The 22,536-nt window shown below is 44.2% G+C and overlaps 1 protein-coding gene across 13 annotated transcripts; it reads left to right on the plus strand.

Annotated features, from left to right (window-relative positions):
- The first annotated feature begins 616 nt into the window (after positions 1-616).
- On the plus strand, positions 617-22,203 carry LOC121552090 (pumilio homolog 2). 13 transcript variants are annotated; one of them, XM_041864796.2, is made up of 23 exons: positions 617-750; positions 2,314-2,668; positions 3,336-3,404; positions 3,547-3,652; positions 6,303-6,490; positions 6,752-6,924; positions 7,229-7,550; positions 8,765-8,858; positions 9,217-9,324; positions 9,529-9,677; positions 9,862-9,982; positions 10,518-10,685; positions 10,999-11,268; positions 11,489-11,722; positions 13,808-14,075; positions 14,265-14,394; positions 14,712-14,846; positions 15,308-15,445; positions 16,490-16,615; positions 17,033-17,104; positions 18,446-18,567; positions 18,893-19,085; positions 19,654-22,203. In XM_041864796.2, exons 2-23 carry the CDS (start codon positions 2,327-2,329, stop codon positions 19,783-19,785), a joined length of 3,660 nt encoding a protein of 1,219 aa, XP_041720730.2. In that variant the 5' UTR covers positions 617-750; positions 2,314-2,326; the 3' UTR covers positions 19,786-22,203. The 13 variants fall into 13 exon arrangements, with proteins under 13 accessions (XP_041720730.2, XP_041720733.2, XP_041720736.2 ...); XM_041864799.2 differs by having other exon boundaries at positions 14,712-14,840; XM_041864802.2 differs by having other exon boundaries at positions 10,542-10,685.
- The last annotated feature ends 333 nt before the right edge of the window (positions 22,204-22,536 follow it).

Consider the following 22,536-nt stretch of genomic DNA (forward strand, 5'->3'; position numbering starts at 1 on the left):
GCTTTGTCAGTAGGGGATGGTCGTACCACGAGGATCATGTCTCGCCCAGACACCGACCTGGGATCAGCTCTATGAAATCAGAGCTCAAATAATTTGGCAATATGATTTTGGGATATTTCCTACATCATAAAAAATGTCTGAATAAATGTTTCATAATTAATAATTACATAACTTCATTTATGAATAACCATTTGACATGGGCATATGCCACTTGTTTATCCATTTGGCAAACACATAGGGCCTATCCTAAACTATAGCCTACAACAGGCTACAGTACAGTGGGCCCCCTCATAGAAGCATAGGAACATGCGTCTTCGTCGGTTTTAGTTACACCAATAGAATTATAACAATCATAGTCATGTTGATTAACCATCATCATATTGATCAGCATTTACTCAAACTTTAGACGCACTGGAATGACTCCCTAGAGTAGACTTTTGATACAGATAAATCATGTATAGGCTACCACATGTCAATAATTGAGAAATTATGAGTGGGTATTTTTTCATATTGTATTATAATTGCAAATAGTATATTTGCTTGTTTGACATTTTAGTGCGCGGTTGTAATTAACGTACAATATGCATAACAGGCTGCAGGGAGGGCACTAGCGTGATATAGTCCAACTCCTATATATTGCACGTTCAATCCCAAATCATTAAAAGACCGATCTCCACGGAAACAAAACAATATACATTTATACCCCTGACATTTTGAACAAACATCGCTCTTCAACCGAAAAGACAGCGCGTGAGTATCTTCTAAATGTCTATAATGCGATGTAGTACGTATTCTCACTATTTTAAACGTGGATTATTGCTGTGGTCGTTGAGTATTTCCCCCTTTTGTTTAGCGGGTAAGGCCCCTCTGGAACTTGGAGGGGGGCCATGTTGTTAGTGAGTGTGTAGTTACCCAGCAGCAATGGTGTTTTGTTAATGCAGCTCACCAGACGGCATTTGTATGGTTCGCTCGGTTAACAACGTTTGCTTACAACTGTTCAACGGCGTGTGAACAACGGAGAGCTATGCTTTTATTGTATGCACTTATTTAACTACAATAGCTAGCTAGTCATTTATTTTTATTTTTTTATTATCAAACTGAAAAGGTAAGAGGCCTTCCTTAATCTGCCTAGCTAGCTATGGTAGCATCAACAAATGTAGCTTTCTGGCTAGCTAGCTAGCTAGTTAATTTAACAAACAAATTCAACATTGACGCTGGATTTGCAAGTGAACTGTTAACGTTAGCTAGCTAGTTACCTGGCTAACTTGGCTTCTGTCAGTATAGCAAACTAACGTCAGGTAGCTAACCGCTAATGTTAGCTAGCTAACGTAGTTCACGAACGGTTGTTTTTCCAGTGAACTAGCCCGTTGTCCTGAACAGAGAAATCGCAAACTATCTTTATGCTAAATTGCCAGCAAACGTTAGTTGGCAAATGTTATACATTTCGCATGATAAAAAAAACTTGTTTGAATGACGTTAGCTAACTAGCTAGCCAAACTAATCCGACGAACTACAGTAACTAGCTAGCCACATGCTGCCTGTAATATTTATTTGACGAAACACACACCCGACACCGAAGAGTTTAGCACTCCTTGGGCAGACATTCATTGTTCGATTGGCGACGCTAACAAGTTAGTTAGCAAGCTAGCTAGGCTAGATGGCTAGCTAGTTAACGTTATCCATCTACCTAAAATTGTTTTGATTGTTATTATCAAGATATTTGTTTCCACTGTCTATAGCTAATTAGTTACATTTTGCCATGTTAGCGATTGATGTTAGCTAAGTTATTTGGCTAAGAAGGCCAAATCGCATATTACACAGACTTTCGGACACTGAATATTTATTAGCTAATGTTAGCTAGCTAGCAACGAGTTCAAGTTTATTAATGTGTAACAATGTAATAGCTAGCTACATAAATTAACTAGCAAGCTAGGTAGCCAAGTCAAAGAAAGGGCAGGTAACGTCCCAAGAGAAGATTATGTTGTTAACTAGCGTGTTTATATTGACACTAGCTGCTAGTGCTTTATGCTGAAATTCTACAGACCTTTCAGTGTGTCAACTTACAAATGTTATTGTAACTTATGAAACAAAGCAAATAAACTCTGCCTTTGTTAGGGACCAAAAAAGACAATAGATATATATTATATGTTTGGTTCATTCAATAAGCTTTTATTGGGGATCCCTAATAAATACAAATACATTTTATATCAGAAACCTCAGGCTAATGTCTATACATGATGTTTGATAAGTGCTATCTGCATCCAATGTAAAGCAACTCTACTCTGACATGTTCTGTTATCTCCCCCTCCAAAGGTTTCCCCGTGGAATGAGCGTTCCATGCAGCATCCTAGGTATGAATGACGTGGCCTGGCAGGAGACAAGAGGCGGGATGCTGCACACAAACGGTGCCCCTGAAGCCGGGGGCGTCAGAGTTCACGGAGGGGGATCCCTGGCCGCCATGGGGGGAGCAGGTCAGGGCCCTGGAGGGCCACACCGTCTGCAGGGCCCCAACCCCATCCCAGGCACCCCACAGCCTCCACTAAGTGGGCGCTCTCAGGATGATGCCACAGTGGGCTACTTCTTCCAGAGGCAGCCTGGGGAGCAGCTTGGAGGTTACACCCCCAGCAAGCACCGTTGGCCCACTGGAGATGGCAACCACATTGACCAGGTACAATGATTTTGCCAGAGCCAAACTGCTTGGCTACAAGCTTCCTGTTTGAGAATGGTAAAATATTTGAAAGAAGCAGATCTTATACTTTCTAGAAACTACTTTACCACAACAGAGACCCTTGCTGTTTCAGCGTAGAGCATGACATAAATTGCACCAGCCAAAGATTTCCCACTCTTTAGAAAGCTACACTTACTTCTGTTTCATAGAAATCACATTCAACAAATATTAAATGTAGAAAGCATTAGCCTGTCAAATATCCTAGTGGGTCATTCTAATGGGTAGTTTAAACACCCAGCCTGTTTACACACACACTTCCCAAGTCAATTGTTGTCGGGGGGTCTCTGCCAGTGATCTCTATCTAAGGATAGAATTCAGATTTTTAACTCTCATCCTCTGCTTCAACAACCCCTACAGTGTATACAGTAGTATGTAATTTGTATTACTTTTTAGTAAACATGGTAATTTATTTAGACTCATAATGTCCTTGTTGTTGTTGAGGACAACCTCGCAAGTGTGGCAGGAGTTGGCATCCATTTGCCTTCTTCCAATTTCACTATGATGTCCAGAACTAGCTTACATGACTGAGCATACCATTTTTGCCGGGTCGAATTGTGTATATGCTGGAACTGACTGAAGCCACACAAAAATACATATTTTTTCTCAGGTTCGAACTGTGGATGAGATGAACTATGGTTTTCAAGCCCTTGCTTTGGAGTCCAGGGGCATGGGTGAGGTAGGTTGAGATCCACCACAACATCTAAAGTTTCTCTCTTTAAACCTAGGATAGATTCTGTCCTACATCTTCCATTGAAGTCTCCCACAGTGACCCAGAATGTCGATAATGTTCAAGTAGCCATTTTGCCTTCTCTTTACAGCTCCTGCCAGCAAAGAAACTGTGGGATTCGGATGACTTGTCCAAGGATGGAAGGAAAGGGATGCTTCTTGGAGAGGAGTGGAGGGAGAATGCCTGGGGATCTTCTCGTGAGTGGTTTTCTGTGCCTCTGCTGGTCTGTCTGTATGTTTTACCCTCAGGGTTTTTTGAGAACCTATTTTTATTTTTATCAACCCCTTTGCTCCCCCATATGCATGCATTCTTAAAGAGGCACTATGCAGAAATCGCTCCTCCATTTCCTGGTTGCTAAAATTCTAATAGTTAGCATAATTTCAGTTTATGTGACAAAACAAGCAAAACTAGTGTAGAGCAGGGTTCCCCAACTGGCAGCGGGTGGTTTTATTTGGCCCCCCAAGTTTTCTGAGCAAAAAATAAATACTTCTCTCTGTATAGATTTTTTGTTGTTGATGTGTGTGGAATTTTAATTGTTGGACATAAAATACTGATTTTTACGTCAAGAAATCTGTTCCCAAGCCTTCCAACACATAATGTAGAGATACGACATGATCATATACAAATGTAAGCAAGGATTGAAATGATTGTTTTAGTCAAACATTATATCTGTTTGGGCTTCTTGCGGTCTACAAATTATTTGTAATTATGTTCCGGCCCCCCGACCATCAGCTCAAGAACATTTTTTACCATCTAAACTGCTTTAAAATATATTTTCCATAACCAAAAATATTGTATTTTCAGCTGTTTGAAGCTGGTGTACAAAACGGAATAGTGAAAAAGACGCAAAAGCGAAACTTAAGAACGGGAAGCATAGAAATCGCACACATTGACCAGATCTACCGCTTCTTAGACCTGCTTTCAATGAGAATGACAGATCTATAACACACATCTATGTGAATTTGGTCGGGTCGCCCAAAAAGTGACATTGCAGCTTTAACTTCTTGGATGTAAAGTCCCCTATTTAGGGGACCTTTAGAAAGTATGCACATTTTCTCTAACACTAAACATACACATGTATTTTTTCAGTTATAAGGAAGGTGAAATCTTATAGTTGGTTATTTAATAATTTGATTATACTACACTGAACAAAAAATATACATGCAACATTCAACAATTTTACTGTTACAGTTCATATAAGGAAATCAGTCAATTGAAATTAATTCATTAGGCCCTAATCTATGGATTTCACATGACTGGGAATACAGATCTGCATCTGTTGGTCATAGATACCTTTAAAAAAGGTAGGGGCATGGATCAGAAAACCTGTCAGTATCTGGTGTGACCACCATTTGCTCATGCAGTGTGACACATCTCCTTTGCATAGAGTTGATCAGGCTGTTGATTGTGGATTGTTGCCCCACTCTTCTTCAATGGCTGTGCAACGTTTCTGGATATTGGCGGCAACACGTAGATCTAGAGCATCCCAAACATGCTCAAACCGCTCGCCCACACAACGCCATATACCCTGTCTGCCATCTGCCCGGTACAGTTGAAACCGGGATTCATCCGTGAAGAGCACACTTCCATTGTGCCAGTGGCCATCAAAGGTGAGCGTTTGCCCACTGAAGTCGGTTACGACACCGATCTGCAGTCAGGTCAAGACCCTGGTGAGGACGACGAGCACGATGAGGTTCCCTATTATTCTTCGGTTGTGCAAACCCACAGTTTCATCAGCTGTCCGGGTGGCTGGTCTCAGACGATCCCGCAGGTGAAGAAGCCGGATGTGGAGGTCCTGGGCTGGCGTGGTCACATGTTTTCTGCGGTTGTGAGGCCGGTTGGACATACTGCCGAATTCTCTAAAATGACGTTGGAGACAGCTTATGGTAAAGAAATGAACATTCAATTCTCTGGCAACAGCTCTGGTGGACATTCCTGCAGTCAGCATGCCAATTGCACGCTCCCTCAAAACTTGAGACATCTGTGGTAGTGTTGTGTGACAAAACTGCACATTTTAGAGTGGCCTTTTATTGTCCCCAGCACAAGGTGCACCTGTATAATGATCATGCTGTTTAATCAGCCTCTTGTTATGCCACACCTGTCAGATGGATGGATTGTCTTGGCAAAGGAGAAATGCTCACTAACAGGGACGTAAACAAATATGTGCACAATTTGAGAGCAATACGCTTTTTGTCGTGAAACTCGGGACCAACAGTTTACATGTTGCATTTATATTTTTGTTCAGTATATATTTAGAAAGCATACAAGTCATTTCAAACTTTATTCATATAGTTGTTGAATAGGAAGTACATCATATGAAATATTTCTATCATATTTTTACTGTATACTTGAGCTTGTGTCCTCAATAGTGACTACACCTCAGCAATGTATAACTATATTTTACCAGAAAGGTGAGAATTTTTTCTTCAAACATTTTCTTTGAGTATGCAGCATTACTAGTTATTGTTTATGGCCCTCTCATGAGAAATAATTACTTTTGGGGATTACATTTAGTTACTTAAGTGTAACTTGTTTTATAAAATTCCATTTACTCAGAATTAGTGGTGCTTTTAACAAAATGGCCAATTCAACCCAAAATCAAAGTTTATTTCTATGCATAAATAAATAGCCTTACAGTTTAGTGCGTGGAGTTAAAATACTGCAGTTAATACATAGTTGAACTGGTACCATGAAGACCATGCAAATATTATTTTTTTGTATCTACTGAAACTCCTTTTCTCCTTTGAGAAATGTCTCTGCATTGACTGAGCACAATCTCCATATTATGAGTGTCTCACCTTCCTGGCTGTCTATTCTTTGCGCCGCCCCTATTCCTCTGATGAGCAGATCACTCGGTGTCCCAACCAATCATGGTGCAGCGACGACCCGGACAGGGTTTCCATGGGAACGGCGATGCCAACTCCGTGCTGTCCCCTCGCTCCGAGGGCGGAGGCCTTGGCGTGAGCATGGTGGAATACGTCCTGAGCTCCTCTCCCGGTGACAAGATGGATGGCCGTTACAGGAATGGTGGCTACGTAAGTCTTTCTGCCAAGGTCTCTTTCGCTCTCTGCCCTTTTTTTGCCGATCCACTCAGAACAAACAGAAGATCTACATCAGCTTCAATAGTGATACAAAAATTGTCAGGTCTAGAGTTATTCCAGAAATGCAACCTCAAATGAAGCTTCAAATTGTCTTATTGCTTAGGGTTAGGCTCTAGCCTTGTGTTCTCCAATGGAGCGTTGTGTCTGTTTGGAGAAACGAGCCTTCTCAATGTTTATTTATTTTTGCTTTTGTAGGGCGGAGGGGACGCTGACCCGGACGGGAGGGAGAAGGGCGACGCGCAAGACAAGACGTCCCCGTTTGAAGGGGACAAGAGCCCAGAAATGAAAGTGGGAGAGGAGAGTGACGTGGCCAAGGCCAACGGGAGAGGCCTGCTCAATGGCATGGACAGAGACTGCAAAGACTTCAAGTATGGGCCCTTTTTAGTGATTATTGGGGGGTGAATGGGGTCGTTAAATAATAATTGAGATGTATTTACCAATCCGTCACCACACATAGAGCCCTCTCTGGAAAATGAAAGTTATTTGAATTATGCAGATAAGATGTTAGTCACTTCCAAGCTGTATTAGACCTAGGGACTAATACGTTCTAATACTTTTGTTTCAAAGTGCAACTGATTAAGGCAGTCGATGTCATTGTGAGACTTTGCTGGGAGACAGTTGTGAACAAAGCCTCAAAGTCCATATCGTCATATGTACCCCCCCCTTCTCCAGCCCCACCCCAGGAAGTCGCCAGGCCTCCCCCACCGAAGCGGTGGAGAGGATGGGCCCCAGCCAGGCCGGGCTGGAGATGATGGCCCAGCACCAGCAGCAGCAGCATCAGCAGCACCAGCACCACCTCCAGCACCACACCATGCAGCCCCAGAGCAAGACCCAGCAGCAGGAGGACTTCCAGAGCCAGGAGGCCCAGAACATGGGCAACATGGAGCAGCAGCAGGGTGTGGAGTCCCTCCAGTTCGACTACGCCGGCAACCAGATCCAGGTGGACTCCTCCGGCACCCCTGTTGGCCTGTTTGACTACAACTCCCAGCAGCAGGTGGGTTGAACCAGGAAGTTGTAACTAGGGACTACATTTCTCTTCGGTGCATAGATTGATGTAACTTTTCTTTGGTGAATCTTGTAGATCTGAAGGAACAATGTATTTTTGGGGTGGGGTCTGTGTAGCCTATCGAAATCATTGGCTGAGCCGCTGGACTGAGCACAGGAAGTTAAATGTGTTGAACTTATTAGAAAAGTAGTTATGTTACAGTAGTTTCTCATCATTCATGAAAATAATGCATCAGTGATTCTTATTTCCTGCAACTTTCTGAACAAGTAACTGTTTCTGTGCACCTGTGTGTTGTGTATCCAGTTAGCATGACTTTAATGTTTTCTCTGCATAATCTAATGGCTTTCCCAAAAAACCTTCCCAATGAAATGTTGACTGCAAAGTAGGTCTATCTGGCAGAATGATATCATGAGGATTTGTATCAATCAGATTAGCATTTGAATTGCAAACACGGCTACAAGAACCTCTGCAGAAACACTGCTAGCCAAACACAAATGTCTCTTCCTGGTGCGCAATTTAATTAAAGGGCAACTTGAAAAATAACCTGGGAAAAAAACAGGGAAAATCCAAAACCTGGAAACTAAACGGAGAAAACTGAATTTGGCAATAAAATCTTAATCTTTCCTGGTTGCTAAAATTCTAATTGTTTTCCTAATTTTAGTTTATGTGACAAAACAAACAGTCTATAGTGTAGAGAATCATTGTACCATGTAAACCTCTGTGAAATATATTTTCAAAAACCAAAAATATTGCATTTTCAGCTGTTTGGAGCTGGTGTACAAAACCGAAAGTAAAAGACACAAACTTAAGAACGGGAAGCATAGAAATAGCGCACATAGAACAGATCTACCGCTTCTTAGACTTGCTTTCAATGAGAATGACAGATCGATAACTCACTTTTCTAGGTGTCAAGCCGCCCAAAAAGTGACATGCTGTAACTTTAAACCCAGACCAAAGAACCCAACTCACCCCTATCCCAGGACAATATTTTCTGTTTATTGTGGTTTGGAAAGTTAGGAATATTGAGATTAATCAAATATGTATTATGTACTTGTTGTTCTCTGAAAATAGGCACACTTTCGTATGTTTCCGTGCAAATTGTTTGTCACCTTTTTGGGCCCTTACCAGTTTGCATCCCTGTCCCTGAGAGTAGTGGAAACTTGGGTATTAAAGTGTCTAACTGGTTCTGTTTTGTTGTCCAGTTGTTCCAGAGGTCCAACCATCTGACTGTCCAGCAGCTCACTGCAGCCCAGCAGCAACAGTATGCTCTGGCTGCTGCCCAGCAACAACACCTTGGTAAGTTGGAGCTCAATTTGGTTCACCAAATTTGTACAAGTGTATAACAGGAAAAATATAAGCACCCCCTAAATTATAATATTATGAATATAATTGTAGTTTTTATTACTATATACAGTGTAATGTACCGTGGATTTATTCATAAATCTACATGGCTCCAAACTGCACACGTACATATAAAGAGCATATTTGTGCCAGATTGGGTAGTCGTTGGTGTAGTATTAAGGTTGAATATTTTGTACGTGAAAATGTACCGAATGCCGTACTAGTTGGATTTCATTGTGGTTTTGACGGCAATTTGATATTGGATGATGTGTTATTCAATATGGACGCACTGCTAACTGGATGTTTTCTTCAGCCGGCCTTGCTCCCGCGTTTGTGCCAAACCCATACATCATCAACACTGGACCCCCCGGAGCTGACCCCTACACCGCTGCAGGACTGGCCGCAGCGGCTACACTTGCCGGTTAGCACTCTCCACACACACAAACTGTATTCATACATAGCACCTCTTTCACTCTGAGTGGGTACCTTCATTAAAAGCTGCTTTACTGCTACGTGAGTGTATCATCTTCTACTTCCATGCACCCAACAATTGTATAAAATTCAATTGAATTGCAAGTTCATGCCACAGGTTTGGTAGTAGTAACTGAGGACTCCCTTCCCTTAGGGCCTACAGTGGTTCCCCCCCAGTACTATGGTGTTCCTTGGGGCGTGTACCCTGCCAACCTCTTCCAGCAACAGGCTGCCGCGGCGGCTGCCAGTCACAATGCTAACCAGCAGGCATCCAATCAGGGACCAGGGCCAGGACAGCAACAGGTAGGCATTTCCCCAATTAACAGCAGCTAACTGGAGAATTAATTTAAGTATTGAGAAGAGAGTTATAGACAAAGGAATATTGGAAGTGACCATGATTGATCTTGTACATGTTCCCTCTGTCTCAGATGACTCAAGTCATTTTAAGTGAGGTTGTGGTGTAACCCTTGATCTTCTCTCTCTCCAGGTGATGCGCCCTGGGAACAACCAGCGCCCCCTCACCCCTGGTCAGAGCCAGCAGAGCCAGCAGGAGTCCCTGGCAGCAGCCGCAGCCGCCAACCCTGCTCTCGCCTATGCTGGTATGCCAGGTCAGTGACCGAGTAGTGTTAGTTGAGGAGCACACAAGGGTTTTTAACACTACTGAGCCAAACCAAGCTGTACTGATCAGGCCTGGTTAAGCATTCACATAATTGCAGGAACAAAGGACAATGTGAAAAGAGAATATCCGAGCCAATAGAGTTTGGTTTGGGTCGGCGCGGTGTAACACCCTCAATTGTTCTGGATTTTACCCAAGGAGTGAGAGGTGAAGAGTAGCATTTGAATATAGTATACTTGCTCTCAGCATTATGTGCATCTATGCCAGCCTTCAAAGGCATGTTGAGGTTCCCCTTTAGCCCCTTCAAACAGGCTTAACAGGTCGTGTAGTGTTTTAGGGGGGTAATTTGATATGAAAACTTGTCTCTCATATTCCCACTGTGGGAATACCTTCGTGTACATACTATTTTAAACTGCCTTTCTCTTACTGTTGATTATGGTGCAGTAAGATACCACATCTTTAGCCCTCTTGTAGAGCACACGCAACTTCATAGACCAGGCTGGTTTTCACAGTGTGTTTCCCCTCAGTTTGTCTGTCTCCTGCCCACCCAGGTTACCAGATGCTGGCCCCCGCCGCCTACTATGACCAGAACGGAACCCTGGTGATGGCCCCCGGGGCCCGCGGTGGTCTGGGAGGGCCCGTCCGCCTGGTCCAAACCCCGCTCCTCATCAACCCACAGGCCGCAGCGCAGGCTGGTAAGTACCACGGGTTGTTTGGCCCAGTGTTCTCCTCATGTTTATTGTGGGAAATTGTGTTTTTGGAGGCGGCTTAGCAGCCAGTGGAATGAGTGCCACGTTTACAGTGTGAACACAATATTACTGTACTTTGCTTGTGAAAAATGAGCAAAGCTTTATAATCTAGACTCTCAATCTTACAATTATGAATTGCTCATACGGACAGGGCTGTCCAGCAGTGTTAATACGCTCACCCCACCCCCTGTCCTCTCCAAACGGGGACCACTGAACCGTGTTGAGCTGCTTTTTCTTTCCATCCCTTCTGTCTATTTAGCGGCCGCGGCTTCGGCGTCCGGCTCGGGCAACAACATGTCAGGCCCCCAGCCCAACGGCCTGTACCGCTCCATGCCCCAGCCCCAGCAGCAGCCCCAGCAGCAGCAGAACCAGGGCCTGCCCTCCAGCTCCTTCTACGGCTCCGGGTCGGTGCCGGCAAGCTCCCAGAGCAGCTCCTTGTTCTCCCCCACCTCCTCTCTGGGCTTCAGCGGCGCCGGCGGCTCCCTGGGCGTGGGCCTGGGCTCGGCACTCGGAGGCTTTGGCTCCTCAGGTTAGTGGAGAAGGAACTTTCAGGTTCATTGTACATATGCAAAAAGCGTACATAAAATGTGATGTCATGCACCACTTAGACTTTTCTCTTGACAATTAATTGCGTTTTCCAAGATTTGTGATATATGTAAAGGTCTCTCTTTGCCCCTGCTTTAGATTCCCTGCTGTCTTCTCTCTCTCTCCTCATTATATTTCCCCGTGTTCATCTCTCTCTCCCGTAGTGTCGAGCTCCACCAGCAGCAGTGTCTCTCGCCGGGACTCCCTGCTGGCCAGCTCTGACCTGTACAAGCGTGGCGGCGGCGGCGGCAGCAGCCTCACCCCCATTGGCCAGCCCTTCTACAACAGCCTGGGCTACTCCTCGCCCAGTCCCATTGGACTAACACCGGGCCACTCCCCCCTCACACCCCCACCCTCTCTGCCCTCCTCTCACGGCTCCTCCTCCAGCCTTCACCTGGGTAAGATCAAGTTTTAAATATATATATTGGAGAGCATATACAGTGGGGAAAAAAAATATTTAGTCAGCCACCAATTGTGCAAGTTCTCCCACTTAAAAAGATGAGAGAGGCCTGTAATCAACTATGACAGACAAATTGAGAAAAAATAATCCTGAAAATCACATTGTAGGATTTTTAATGAATTTATTTGCAAATTAATGGTGGAAAATAAGTATTTGGTCACCTACAAACAAGCAAGATTTCTGGCTCTCACAGACCTGTAACTTCTTCTTTAAGAGGCTCCTCTGTCCTCCACTCGTTACCTGTATTAATGGCACTTGTTTGAACTTGTTATCAGTATAAAAGACACCTGTCCACAACTTCAAACAGTCACACTCCAAACTCCACTATGGCCAAGACCAAAGAGCTGTCAAAGGACACCAGAAACAAAATTGTAGACCTGCACCAGGCTGGGAAGACTGAATCTGCAATAGGTAAGCAGCTTGGTTTGAAGAAATCAACTGTGGGAGCAATTATTAGGAAATGGAAGACATACAAGACCACTGATAATCTCCCTCGATCTGGGACTCCACGCAAGATCTCACCCCGTGGGGTCAAAATGATCACAAGAACGGTGAGCAAAAATCCCAGAACCACACGGGGGGACCTAGTGAATGACCTGCAGAGAGCTGGGACCAAAGTAACAAAGCCTACCATCAGTAACACACTACGCCGCCAGGGACTCAAATCCTGCAGTGCCAGACGTGTCCCCCTGCTTAAGCCAGTACATGTCCAGGCCCGTCTGAAGTTTGCTAGAGTGCATTTGGATGATCCAGAAGAGGATTGGGAGAATGTCATATGGTCAGATGAAACCAAAATATAACTTTTTGGTAAAAACTCAACTCGTCGTGTTTGGAGGACAAAGAATGCTGAGTTGCATCCAAAGAACACCATACCTACTGTGAAGCATGGGGGTGGAAACATCATGCTTTGGGGCTGTTTTTCTGCAAAGGGACCAGGATGACTGATCCGTGTAAAGGAAAGAATGAATGGGGCCATGTATCGTGAGACTTTGAGTGAAAACCTCCTTCCGTCAGCAAGGGCATTGAAGATGAAACGTGGCTGGGTCTTTCAGCATGACAATGATCCCAAACACACCACCCGGGCAACGAAGGAGTGGCTTCGTAAGAAGCATTTCAAGGTCCTGGAGTGGCCTAGCCAGTCTCCAGATCTCAACCCCATAGAAAATCTTTGGAGGGAGTTGAAAGTCCGTGTTGCCCAGCGACAGCCCCAAAACATCACTGCTCTAGAGGAGATCTGCATGGAGGAATGGGCCAAAATACCAGCAACAGTGTGTGAAAACCTTGTGAAGACTTACAGAAAACGTTTGACCTGTGTCATTGCCAACAAAGGGTATATAACAAAGTATTGAGAAACTTTTGTTATTGACCAAATACTTATTTTCCACCATAATTTGCAAATAAATTCATAAAAAATCCTACAATGTGATTTTCTGGAGAGAAAAAAATGCTCATTTTGTCTGTCATAGTTGACGTGTACCTATGATGAAAATTACAGGCCTCTCTCATCTTTTTAAGTGGGAGAACTTGCACAATTGGTGGCTGACTAAATACTTTTTTCCCCCACTGTATATGAACATAAGATGGGCAGGCAGATATATTTAGAAATTAATTGTGTATCGCTGCATGACGTTTTGTCGCCACCCTGCCATTGTAATTCACTCACTCTTCAAAAGAGGAAATAGTGTTGCACAAAATGGAGATGTATGTCTTTATCCTGCATCTGCGGCAATTGTCAGTCAGTCTTGCTGGAAATGTCTGTTTTCATACATACACGAGTAGATTCATGCAGAGCTGCGAGGACTCTTACTACAATCTCCACCTATAAAATATATATACATACATACATACTATCTGTCTACTTCACTTGACTCAACCACCACTGTCTAAGTGGATGGCTATACATGCATAGAATTGGTGACCAGAGAGGTGATTCCCATTCAAGCTACATACTGAGGATCGAAATTCTATTTCTATGGCTACACCCCCTCATCCTTTGTTCCCTCCCGGTATTCCCAACCTCCAGGCGGCCTGACGAACGGCAGTGGGCGCTACATCTCGGCGGCGCCCGGCGCGGAGGCCAAGTACCGCAGTGCAGGGGGCACGTCCAGCCTGTTCAGCTCCAGCAGTCAGCTGTTCCCGCCGTCGCGTCCTCGCTATAGCCGCTCAGACGTCATGCCCAGTGGGCGCAGCCGCCTGCTGGAGGACTTCCGCAACAACCGCTTCCCCAACCTGCAGCTGCGTGACCTGCCCGGCCACATGGTGGAGTTCTCCCAGGACCAGCACGGCTCCAGGTGGGTGACGGATAGAGGCACGGATGAATGGACACACACGCACAGTGGTACACAAACACTCACACATCCTCTGCTGCATATTATGCCCCACTATCATGCTCTTGAAAAACAACACATCACCATAATGCTCGGGTTGCTCTTAACTCCTCTTCTTCCCTCTCCTCCTCTTCCCTCCTCCTCTGTCTCCAGGTTCATCCAGCAGAAGCTGGAGAGGGCCACCCCGGCAGAGAGACAGATGGTGTTTGGGGAGATCCTGCAAGCAGCCTACCAGCTGATGACCGACGTGTTTGGAAACTACGTCATCCAGAAGTTCTTTGAGGTGGGAACCATTGTCGGGTTAGATTCGATGGCACTCTGGATACTTGTTATCGTTGGATCATAACATACCAACTGTTAGTGTGCCTTCAACCAGTACCTGTCTGATAATTCGATTTTTACTAGCACTGATATTGCACATCTATATATATTCTTTAAGGTTAAATATTAATCGTGATATTATCTTAACTACTTTAGTTGGTTGCACTTATTGTACGGTTATCTAAATGACTAAAATTGACATTATATAATGCAAATGAACAAACTTTCAAGTCGCCATAATTTTGCATCGTAATTGAAATGTTCTTTGTGTCTGTGCAGTTCGGCAGTGCAGATCAGAAGCTGGCTCTGGCCACCCGCATCCGCGGCCACGTGCTGCCATTGGCCCTGCAGATGTACGGCTGCCGGGTCATCCAGAAGGCCCTGGAGTCTATCTCCTCTGACCAGCAGGTAATTGTAAGTGGGATCTTCACTTCTCGTTAGATCATTTTATTTGCTTCTAGGATGCGTCCCAAATGGCAGCCTATTCCCATTATAGTGCACTACTTTTGACCAGGGCCCATGATGTAGCCCATGACGAAGCCCTAGGGTTATCAGTTGCTGCATTCTGATTAGTGTACTCTCCAGTAAGCATGGTGGATGGATGAATAGAACTGTGTAATACGGTCCTGTGATCTTTTCTGTTCACTTTGAACAGTCTTAAGCATCTCTGAATTGCCCTTTACATTGAGGACTATGGTAGAAATTAGACTTATCAATGAGCCATTGGAAGGAAGAGAATGGATGGATGTACTGTAGAAATATCATTATTTAGTCATTCTATTTCTATGGGATGAACAAAGACTGGTAGAAAATTGATAGATGGATATGAGCGGGATGGATAGATGACTCCTCTCCCTCTCTATCCCCTTCCTCAGAGTGACATAGTACGAGAACTGGACGGCCACGTGCTGAAGTGTGTGAAGGATCAGAACGGGAACCATGTGGTGCAGAAGTGTATCGAGTGTGTTCAGCCCCAGGCCCTGCAGTTCATCATCGACGCCTTCCAGGGCCAGGTGAGAGCCCATTCAATAGGGCACGCAATGGAAAATGTTTTGTAACAGAAAATGAGTGTTTCTGATTGAACAAGTTTAAGTTGTCCCTCCGTGTTTTAATGCCTGATGAGCTCGACCCATAAAACATAAACCCGTTATGATGCACCAATAAATCTCATTATCCTAGGGTGTGTTCGTAAATTCAGAGCGTAGTCAGATTGTCCGTTCGTAAATTCAGAACGTTTCACTCTAGGAGCGTTCAGGGCGCACACTGGACACTGGCCAAGGAGTAGGGTTGATCAGAGCGTTCTGACCTCACCACAGCAGTCAAGCACCCAAGCTAACTGGATAACTTGCTAGCTACTCCCAGACACAAATGAGAGAACGCCTCACTCTGACCATTTTACTCGCCCTAGCAGAGCTGGTTAGGCTGTTTTCATGTTATCTAGAGCGTTGGTGACTGTAACTGTGCTGCTGGCAACAATTGTTTGCCAATGTTTACTGACACCGGTCATATTAGACGGGTGTTGCGTGTTTGTAAATTCATCAGTTATTCTGCGCGCTGGCACACTCGGACGAGAGTGCTCTGAAATAGGAGTAGAGAGCCAGAGTGACTTTACGAACGCACCCCTAGTTATGGGTGTAGCCAGGCTCGTGTTCAGCAGGGCACACCGCAGCAACACTTTTTACAACTGGAAACTAAAATCTATGTTCTTATTGGACCAGCTCCAATAGCAGTACCTGCCCGCTCCAGAAAAATTTTCACTTATTGAAAACGACCCAGACACACAGGCTATTAGTAGAAAGGTTTCCCCCCATTTTCTCCTTAGGATTCAATGTATGGACTGGCTCATTTGGCCCTTTACAAGTTTTTTGTTTTGTTAAATACATTTTCACACGTCGGCATTGAGCGCCAGCTAATGACGACATACTCTACGCTTTAATAAATGTTCTGCTTAATTCCATTTATCTGAAGCGTTACTTTATTTTTCACTTATCTAGACCCGAGGGAGCCTGCCACCCATTCTGTTGAGGTGTATTGTGCTGTCTGTCTCTTCCCTGCAGGTGTTTGTGCTGTCCACCCACCCTTACGGCTGCAGGGTGATTCAGAGGATCCTGGAGCACTGCACCCAGGAGCAGACCCTGCCCATCCTGGAGGAGCTGCACCAGCACTCTGAGCAGCTCGGCCAGGTAAGTGCGGCCAGGCAAGCCCCTGGTCTCAACTCATAACTAGGCCCCAGTCGCCCAGACACAGACAATGTAATGCTTTGTGGTTGTTAGATGTGATTAGGTGTGTGTTGTAGTTTTTGTGGAGTTTTGTTTTAATTGTTAGTGTGGTTAGTGTTGCTGTGTAGCCTGGGTTGTGTTCATTAGGGCACGAAAGGGTGACGGAAAACAGAAATGGCCGATTCTCTTTGGACAAGTCCCGGCAGTCCCTCCCTGTTTCAATCTGTTTTCTTCCCTTTGGTGCCTAACGAACACGACTGTGAGCCCTGTCAGTTAATGTTAATCCTACGGTTAATGATAGATAAGGATAAGTGTATTAATGCTGTCAATGATTTCTACCTCTGACCTATGTTAATTACCCCCCCCACTTATTCCATCTAGAAATATCAAGGCGTTTCATTGGAGATGACACCCAAAACATATTATACAGTGTCCAGCGACGCACTGTTTAAGGTCAGAGCAATTCGCCTCCCTCCCACGCGGACGTGGTCCTCGTGTCACCTCCCTCCCTACTCTCGCTCTCTTGCTCTCTCTCGCTCGCTCGCTCTCTCTCTCTCCCTCTCTCTCAACAACCAGTGTGCTTTTACACAGTAAAGGCCTTTTACCATCACTAAACTCTATCCCTCTTTTGCAGGCCTCTTTCCTCCTCTAAACTCACAGAGCACGCCTCTCCCTCCCCTCCCCTCCTTTTTCTCCTTCCTTCGCTTATAAACAATCTCTCTGTTCTGTCACGTAGAGGATTCACAGCACCCCACTTCTCGGCTCTCTCTGTTTGGATAATCCCTCTCTTAGGTCACGGGCGCCTCCTGATTCTTCCTCTTTTTCCCTCCCTCCTTCACTCTTCTCTTCCTTACTTCTGTGATTTTGTAATCCTCAATGCTTGGTAGGAAGACTCCCTAAGTCAAGAGCATTTGTTTTGCCACAATTTGGACTCTCCCCCCCAACATTGACATGGGTTGTTCTATAGGCTTCCAACTCGACTGTGGGTTCTTGGAACTTAGGGGTAAAGTCCATCAGACCATGTTGAGCAATGATGCAAAATTATGGGGAGGTTTGTAAATCAAACAATGTAATTTGCATTAAATCAAATGGGGGGGGGTCTGTAATAATAAGGCATGATACTCATGGGTGATTCCCCACGAAACCAGGACAAAACAGGTCATTTAAAACTATATATGTTGACTTATATTTGACATTTTTATCTGAAAGCATTATTGAGAAATAATGAATTGAAGTTGGAATATTTGTGACATTTTGACCTTACCCAGCCAGGCCTTGCACCATAAAAAAAAAAAAAAACTGTTTTAATGAGGAATCGCCATCATTTAAGATGGTCAAAATGTTGGCACTATTGATGTTATTATCTGGTCAGGTGAGTTTCAGTGTCTGTCTTCCTGCGCAGCTTTAGGTGTATTGGGTTGTTTTCCCTCACAACCATACCCATAACTGTCTTATCAGCTGGCCCTGAAGGGACAAAGATGCTGCTGTTTGCTCATAGACCTGTATAGGCCTGAGTCCCACGCAAATCACTAGCCTCTCTGGTCTTTTGACCTTAATCTGCAGTGATGACATGGTGGTATTTGGTGCTATTGATACGATTCTGCGGGGGTGTCGTTGTAGATTTCTGTCACAAGAAAATCCGTCTCAACTGTCTGTCTGAAAAGTATTGAATCCATAGTGGGGGTTAACTAAATGCCATTACAAGATTATGTAATTTATTGTTTTCCTTTGTGGCAAATGGGAAACGTGATCACACACACGCTCACTATCTTCTGTTTCCATCGCCCTCTGCAGGATCAGTACGGCAACTACGTCATCCAGCACGTCCTGGAGCACGGCAGACCCGAAGATAAGAGCAAAATTGTGGCAGAGGTCCGCGGAAAGGTGCTCCTCCTGAGCCAGCACAAATTTGCAAGGTAAGGCAAAACCCTTTGGTTCTCCATTACTAGTCATAGGGCTGTTTTCATTTTAGATACCTTTCCATAGCTGGTGGGAGTGAGATCCATTTATTCCATTCCAGCCATTACAATGAGGCCAGCCTCCAGTTTTAAAGTGACACAAGCCTCCACTGAGTGAGACTAATCACATTCTGAGGCTTCATGGGGTGGTTTCCCATGGTTTTCAATGTAGATTCTCCAGTGAGTTAGCTTTTTAGTTCAGGACTAGGCTGACAGTGTCCAGGACACCGGCCCATGTAGTTTTAGTGTTTTTAACTAAGTCCACCTCTCGTCTCTCCTTCAGTAACGTGGTGGAGAAGTGTGTGATCCACTCGTCCCGTGCCGAGCGGGCCCTGCTGATTGACGAGGTGTGCTGCCAGAAGGATGGCCCCCACAGCGCCCTGTACACCATGATGAAGGACCAGTACGCCAACTACGTGGTGCAGCGGATGATCGACATGGCCGAACCCGCCCAGCGCAAGATCATCATGCACAAGGTGGGTTGGCATATACCATCGGCTCTGAGGTGAAGTCATTAGTGCAAATAGTTTCACAACGGGAAACATTTTGCTACGGAAACGAGCATTTCTCAATGGACAAGTTCAGGTTAGTCCCTTTCCTGTTTCTCCCTGTTTGCTTGCCTTTGGTTCCTAGTGAGCACATCCCACATCTCCTATTGCCTGTTCATTTAGATCAGATTAATTTAAGCCAGGTTCATTTATTGCCATAAAACCAAAGGTTGGTGGTGTTTTCGGTACAGCATGGTTAGGATACTCTGATTAAGTGATTCCTAGTTGTTATCCTAAATCTAATTGTTAGCCATAGGAGTCTCTCCTTGCCAAGTGCTGTGTGAAGTCCTGTATTTTTATGTGGAATGTTGACCAGATGGACATTTGCTGTCCCATCATTTTTTATGTCTTAGTATCCTTCAAGGGCAGACTTTTTAAGTGGAAGGCAGACGGCATTGTTTTTAAAAATGTAAAACAAGAACGACGTTTAAACCTGATTGGTCCAGTCCCACCATAAATGGTGTAATTAATTAATCTTTGCTCTCTGCTCCCCCAGATCCGGCCCCACATCGCCACCCTGCGCAAGTACACCTACGGCAAGCACATCCTGGCCAAGCTAGAGAAATACTACATGAAGAGTAGCTCTGACCTGGGGCCCATCGGAGGGCCCGCCAACGGCCTCATGTAGGCCTGTCCTGCCTTCTGTGTCCATTACCTAAAGACCAGAGTAGGAGCTGCCCCCCCCCCCCCACACCTTCTTATTTCTAGCTCCTGAGCCATCAGGGCTGACCTTTGACACCCTCTGTTGAATTACCAAAAAAAAAAAGATTTCAACTTCACCTATGAAATGCTGTGACAACTGACCTTGCCACTCTAATGCTACCCTCAGCGCTGGTCCCCTACGTGGCCACCATGGAGGGGGTAGCAGACAGTTTTGCAGGCAATCTCTTGGGTAAAGCACAACCCCCTCCCCCCATTTGTTTATTATGTAACTGACTGATTTTTCATATAATCCTGTACATTTAGTTTTTTACCTTGTAAATTCTCTGTAGAAAAAAAAAAGGAACCGCATTTGCTGAAAATGTACAATTCTTACAATTACACCAGCAAGTGACTTTATAAGGCCGAACTTGAGTGATCCTTTTAAACAATTTTCCATTTGTTTTTGTACCCAGACTTACTACTACTATCAGCTGTTCTAATTAAAAGCCAGGTGTTTAAATATAATATATAAATAATTATCTTTCTACTACCACACAATGATCCCAATGCCAAAGCAGCTGATGGATCAATTTTCTACTTCTAGCACTGCATAGTATGGATAGATTATGAAACCCATCTGTCCCACCGACGATTACTATGTCTCTCGTGCCAATGAGTTAGTCATCCACTGGTCTCTACTTGAACAACTAGAATGATTTGCTTTGGAGAGCTCTGTGCTTAATTTTTTGGGGAGTGTCATCCAGTTGGTGGCTCGTGATGGCCTCGAATTTTTTATTTTTCTCCCCGCTGTTTTTCCGCAGACTGGTGCATCGGTCTGTCGCACTGTTGGCTTGCAGTTGGCTTGATTTGACTAGTCGGCAACGAATGGCATTGGTACTAAACGGTGCACATTGAGAAATGCGTACATACGCTGTTGCATCCGTAGGCAGTGATGCCACTAAGCCCCACCTATACGGTCTTACTCTATGATTCTTTTTTTGGGCCGATCACTCTATGTGGCTGCTTGGGGGCTTACGGCAGACATGGCTACCGTAGACGTTTATTCTCATTCAGAAGCAGAGCACGAGGTCGGGTTGAATAGTGGAAGTTTAACCTGGTTGTAATCTTTACATTAAATGACCGTAGCGGGGCTTTTGGGGGGCGGTGGGGGTTGGAGCGGGTTAAGCATAGGCATGCTGTAACAGGTTTTTAATAACTTGGAATTATTTCTTTATCATGTATTGTGGAACATCTATCTGTCTTGTAGTTTTGAGATGAACACTGCCCTAGAAGCGGTATCTTTATGTACTGAATATTCATCTCTTGCATAGAAGTAGTTTAGCAAAAATTTATAGCATCTTTGTGTATGAGTAAATATTAAATTGTTGCTTTTTTGGGTAGGGGGCTTGGGTAAGAGTTTTTTTTATTTAATATTTTTATCCCAAGTGTGTAAAGCGGAGAGTAGAATTGGGATTTGGAGATGAGATGAGAAAAATAACAGGATGATTTTATGTGAGACCGTCATGAGGTTGTTTTAATTCAGTTATTCTTTAAAACAAATTCTGGTCTGAATATTCTAGTGAATTGGGTGGGGAGGGTAGTGGGGCCATCTAAAAAGCTATACAACTCCTCTGTGATGCTAGTAGTAATGGCTTTTGCTTCATATGAATAATTGTAGAATACATGTAGTATATGTGCAGTTAATAAGTGTGAGTTTAATTGACAAGTCTAGTTGTTGTGTTTGACAGGCCTTGATAAATTGGTAGTGATGCTTTTATTTCGTCTGTACAGTTGTACATTTGTAAACGTTGATGCTGTAAATGGATGTCTTTTACACTTTTGGGGAAGAATTAGCCTAAATGTGCATTTTGATGTGGATGTATATTCATCACTCCCTTTCCCCTCAAATATAATGTATACAGTTTTATTTGATCAAGCGTTATTTTAAAACCGGTCTTTTTATGGCTTCTCGATCTGACATGGTTTTTGTTTTTAAATCTGTTATGAGAAAGGTCGGCCTCGTTTTGTATGCGGAGCTTTATAACATCTCCTGTTGATATTGTCTTTCTGACGTGTGACAGTTTTAAAGGAACACCAATGCTCTGTACTTAAAATGAGGCTGCTTCTGGGCCCCTCTGCTGCCATGGAAAACTTCACAGGATATGACAGAATTATTTTTGTACAGAAGAGTGCTGTATTTTGGAACAGCTACTACCTTGTAAGCAAAAGAAATGTAAGATATTGTCAATTATATAAATATGAACATATGAGTTTTGTCACACTGTCAAAGTCTTGTACATTTTCAGGTGGCCTTATGTACATTTCCAGACGTTAGATGAAGAAAAAAAAGACTCATTTTTTGGAAGCAGAATTGTGACTATGATTAAACCATTCTAACATTTGATCATTTATTTCTGTGCCTTCTTTCATTTCCATATCTTGTTTAGGAAGTTGGTGTTGTGCAAACTGCAGTACTTGAATTTGGAACTTGAAGTTAGGTGCTAAGCAGGTCAGTTAAATCTGTTTTGAGCAGCAGACGGTGCTTCTTGCCAATCTCCAGTCTCCACATTATCAATTGTTTTATAAAGGAGTTTCTAACAGGTTGCTGAATGTAAATGTCCACATTCTGCGGATCAGATAAGATTTTAATTGGAGTCGAGTTGTCTGACCCTGTGCCTCTGACTCTGACATGCTCACTGTCTGTCCTTCTGTAAACAGAGGGCGGGGCCTTGAATCC

Source organism: Coregonus clupeaformis, chromosome 36 (genome assembly GCF_020615455.1).
Source record: "Coregonus clupeaformis isolate EN_2021a chromosome 36, ASM2061545v1, whole genome shotgun sequence".
NCBI classification, from domain to species: domain Eukaryota; kingdom Metazoa; phylum Chordata; class Actinopteri; order Salmoniformes; family Salmonidae; genus Coregonus; species Coregonus clupeaformis.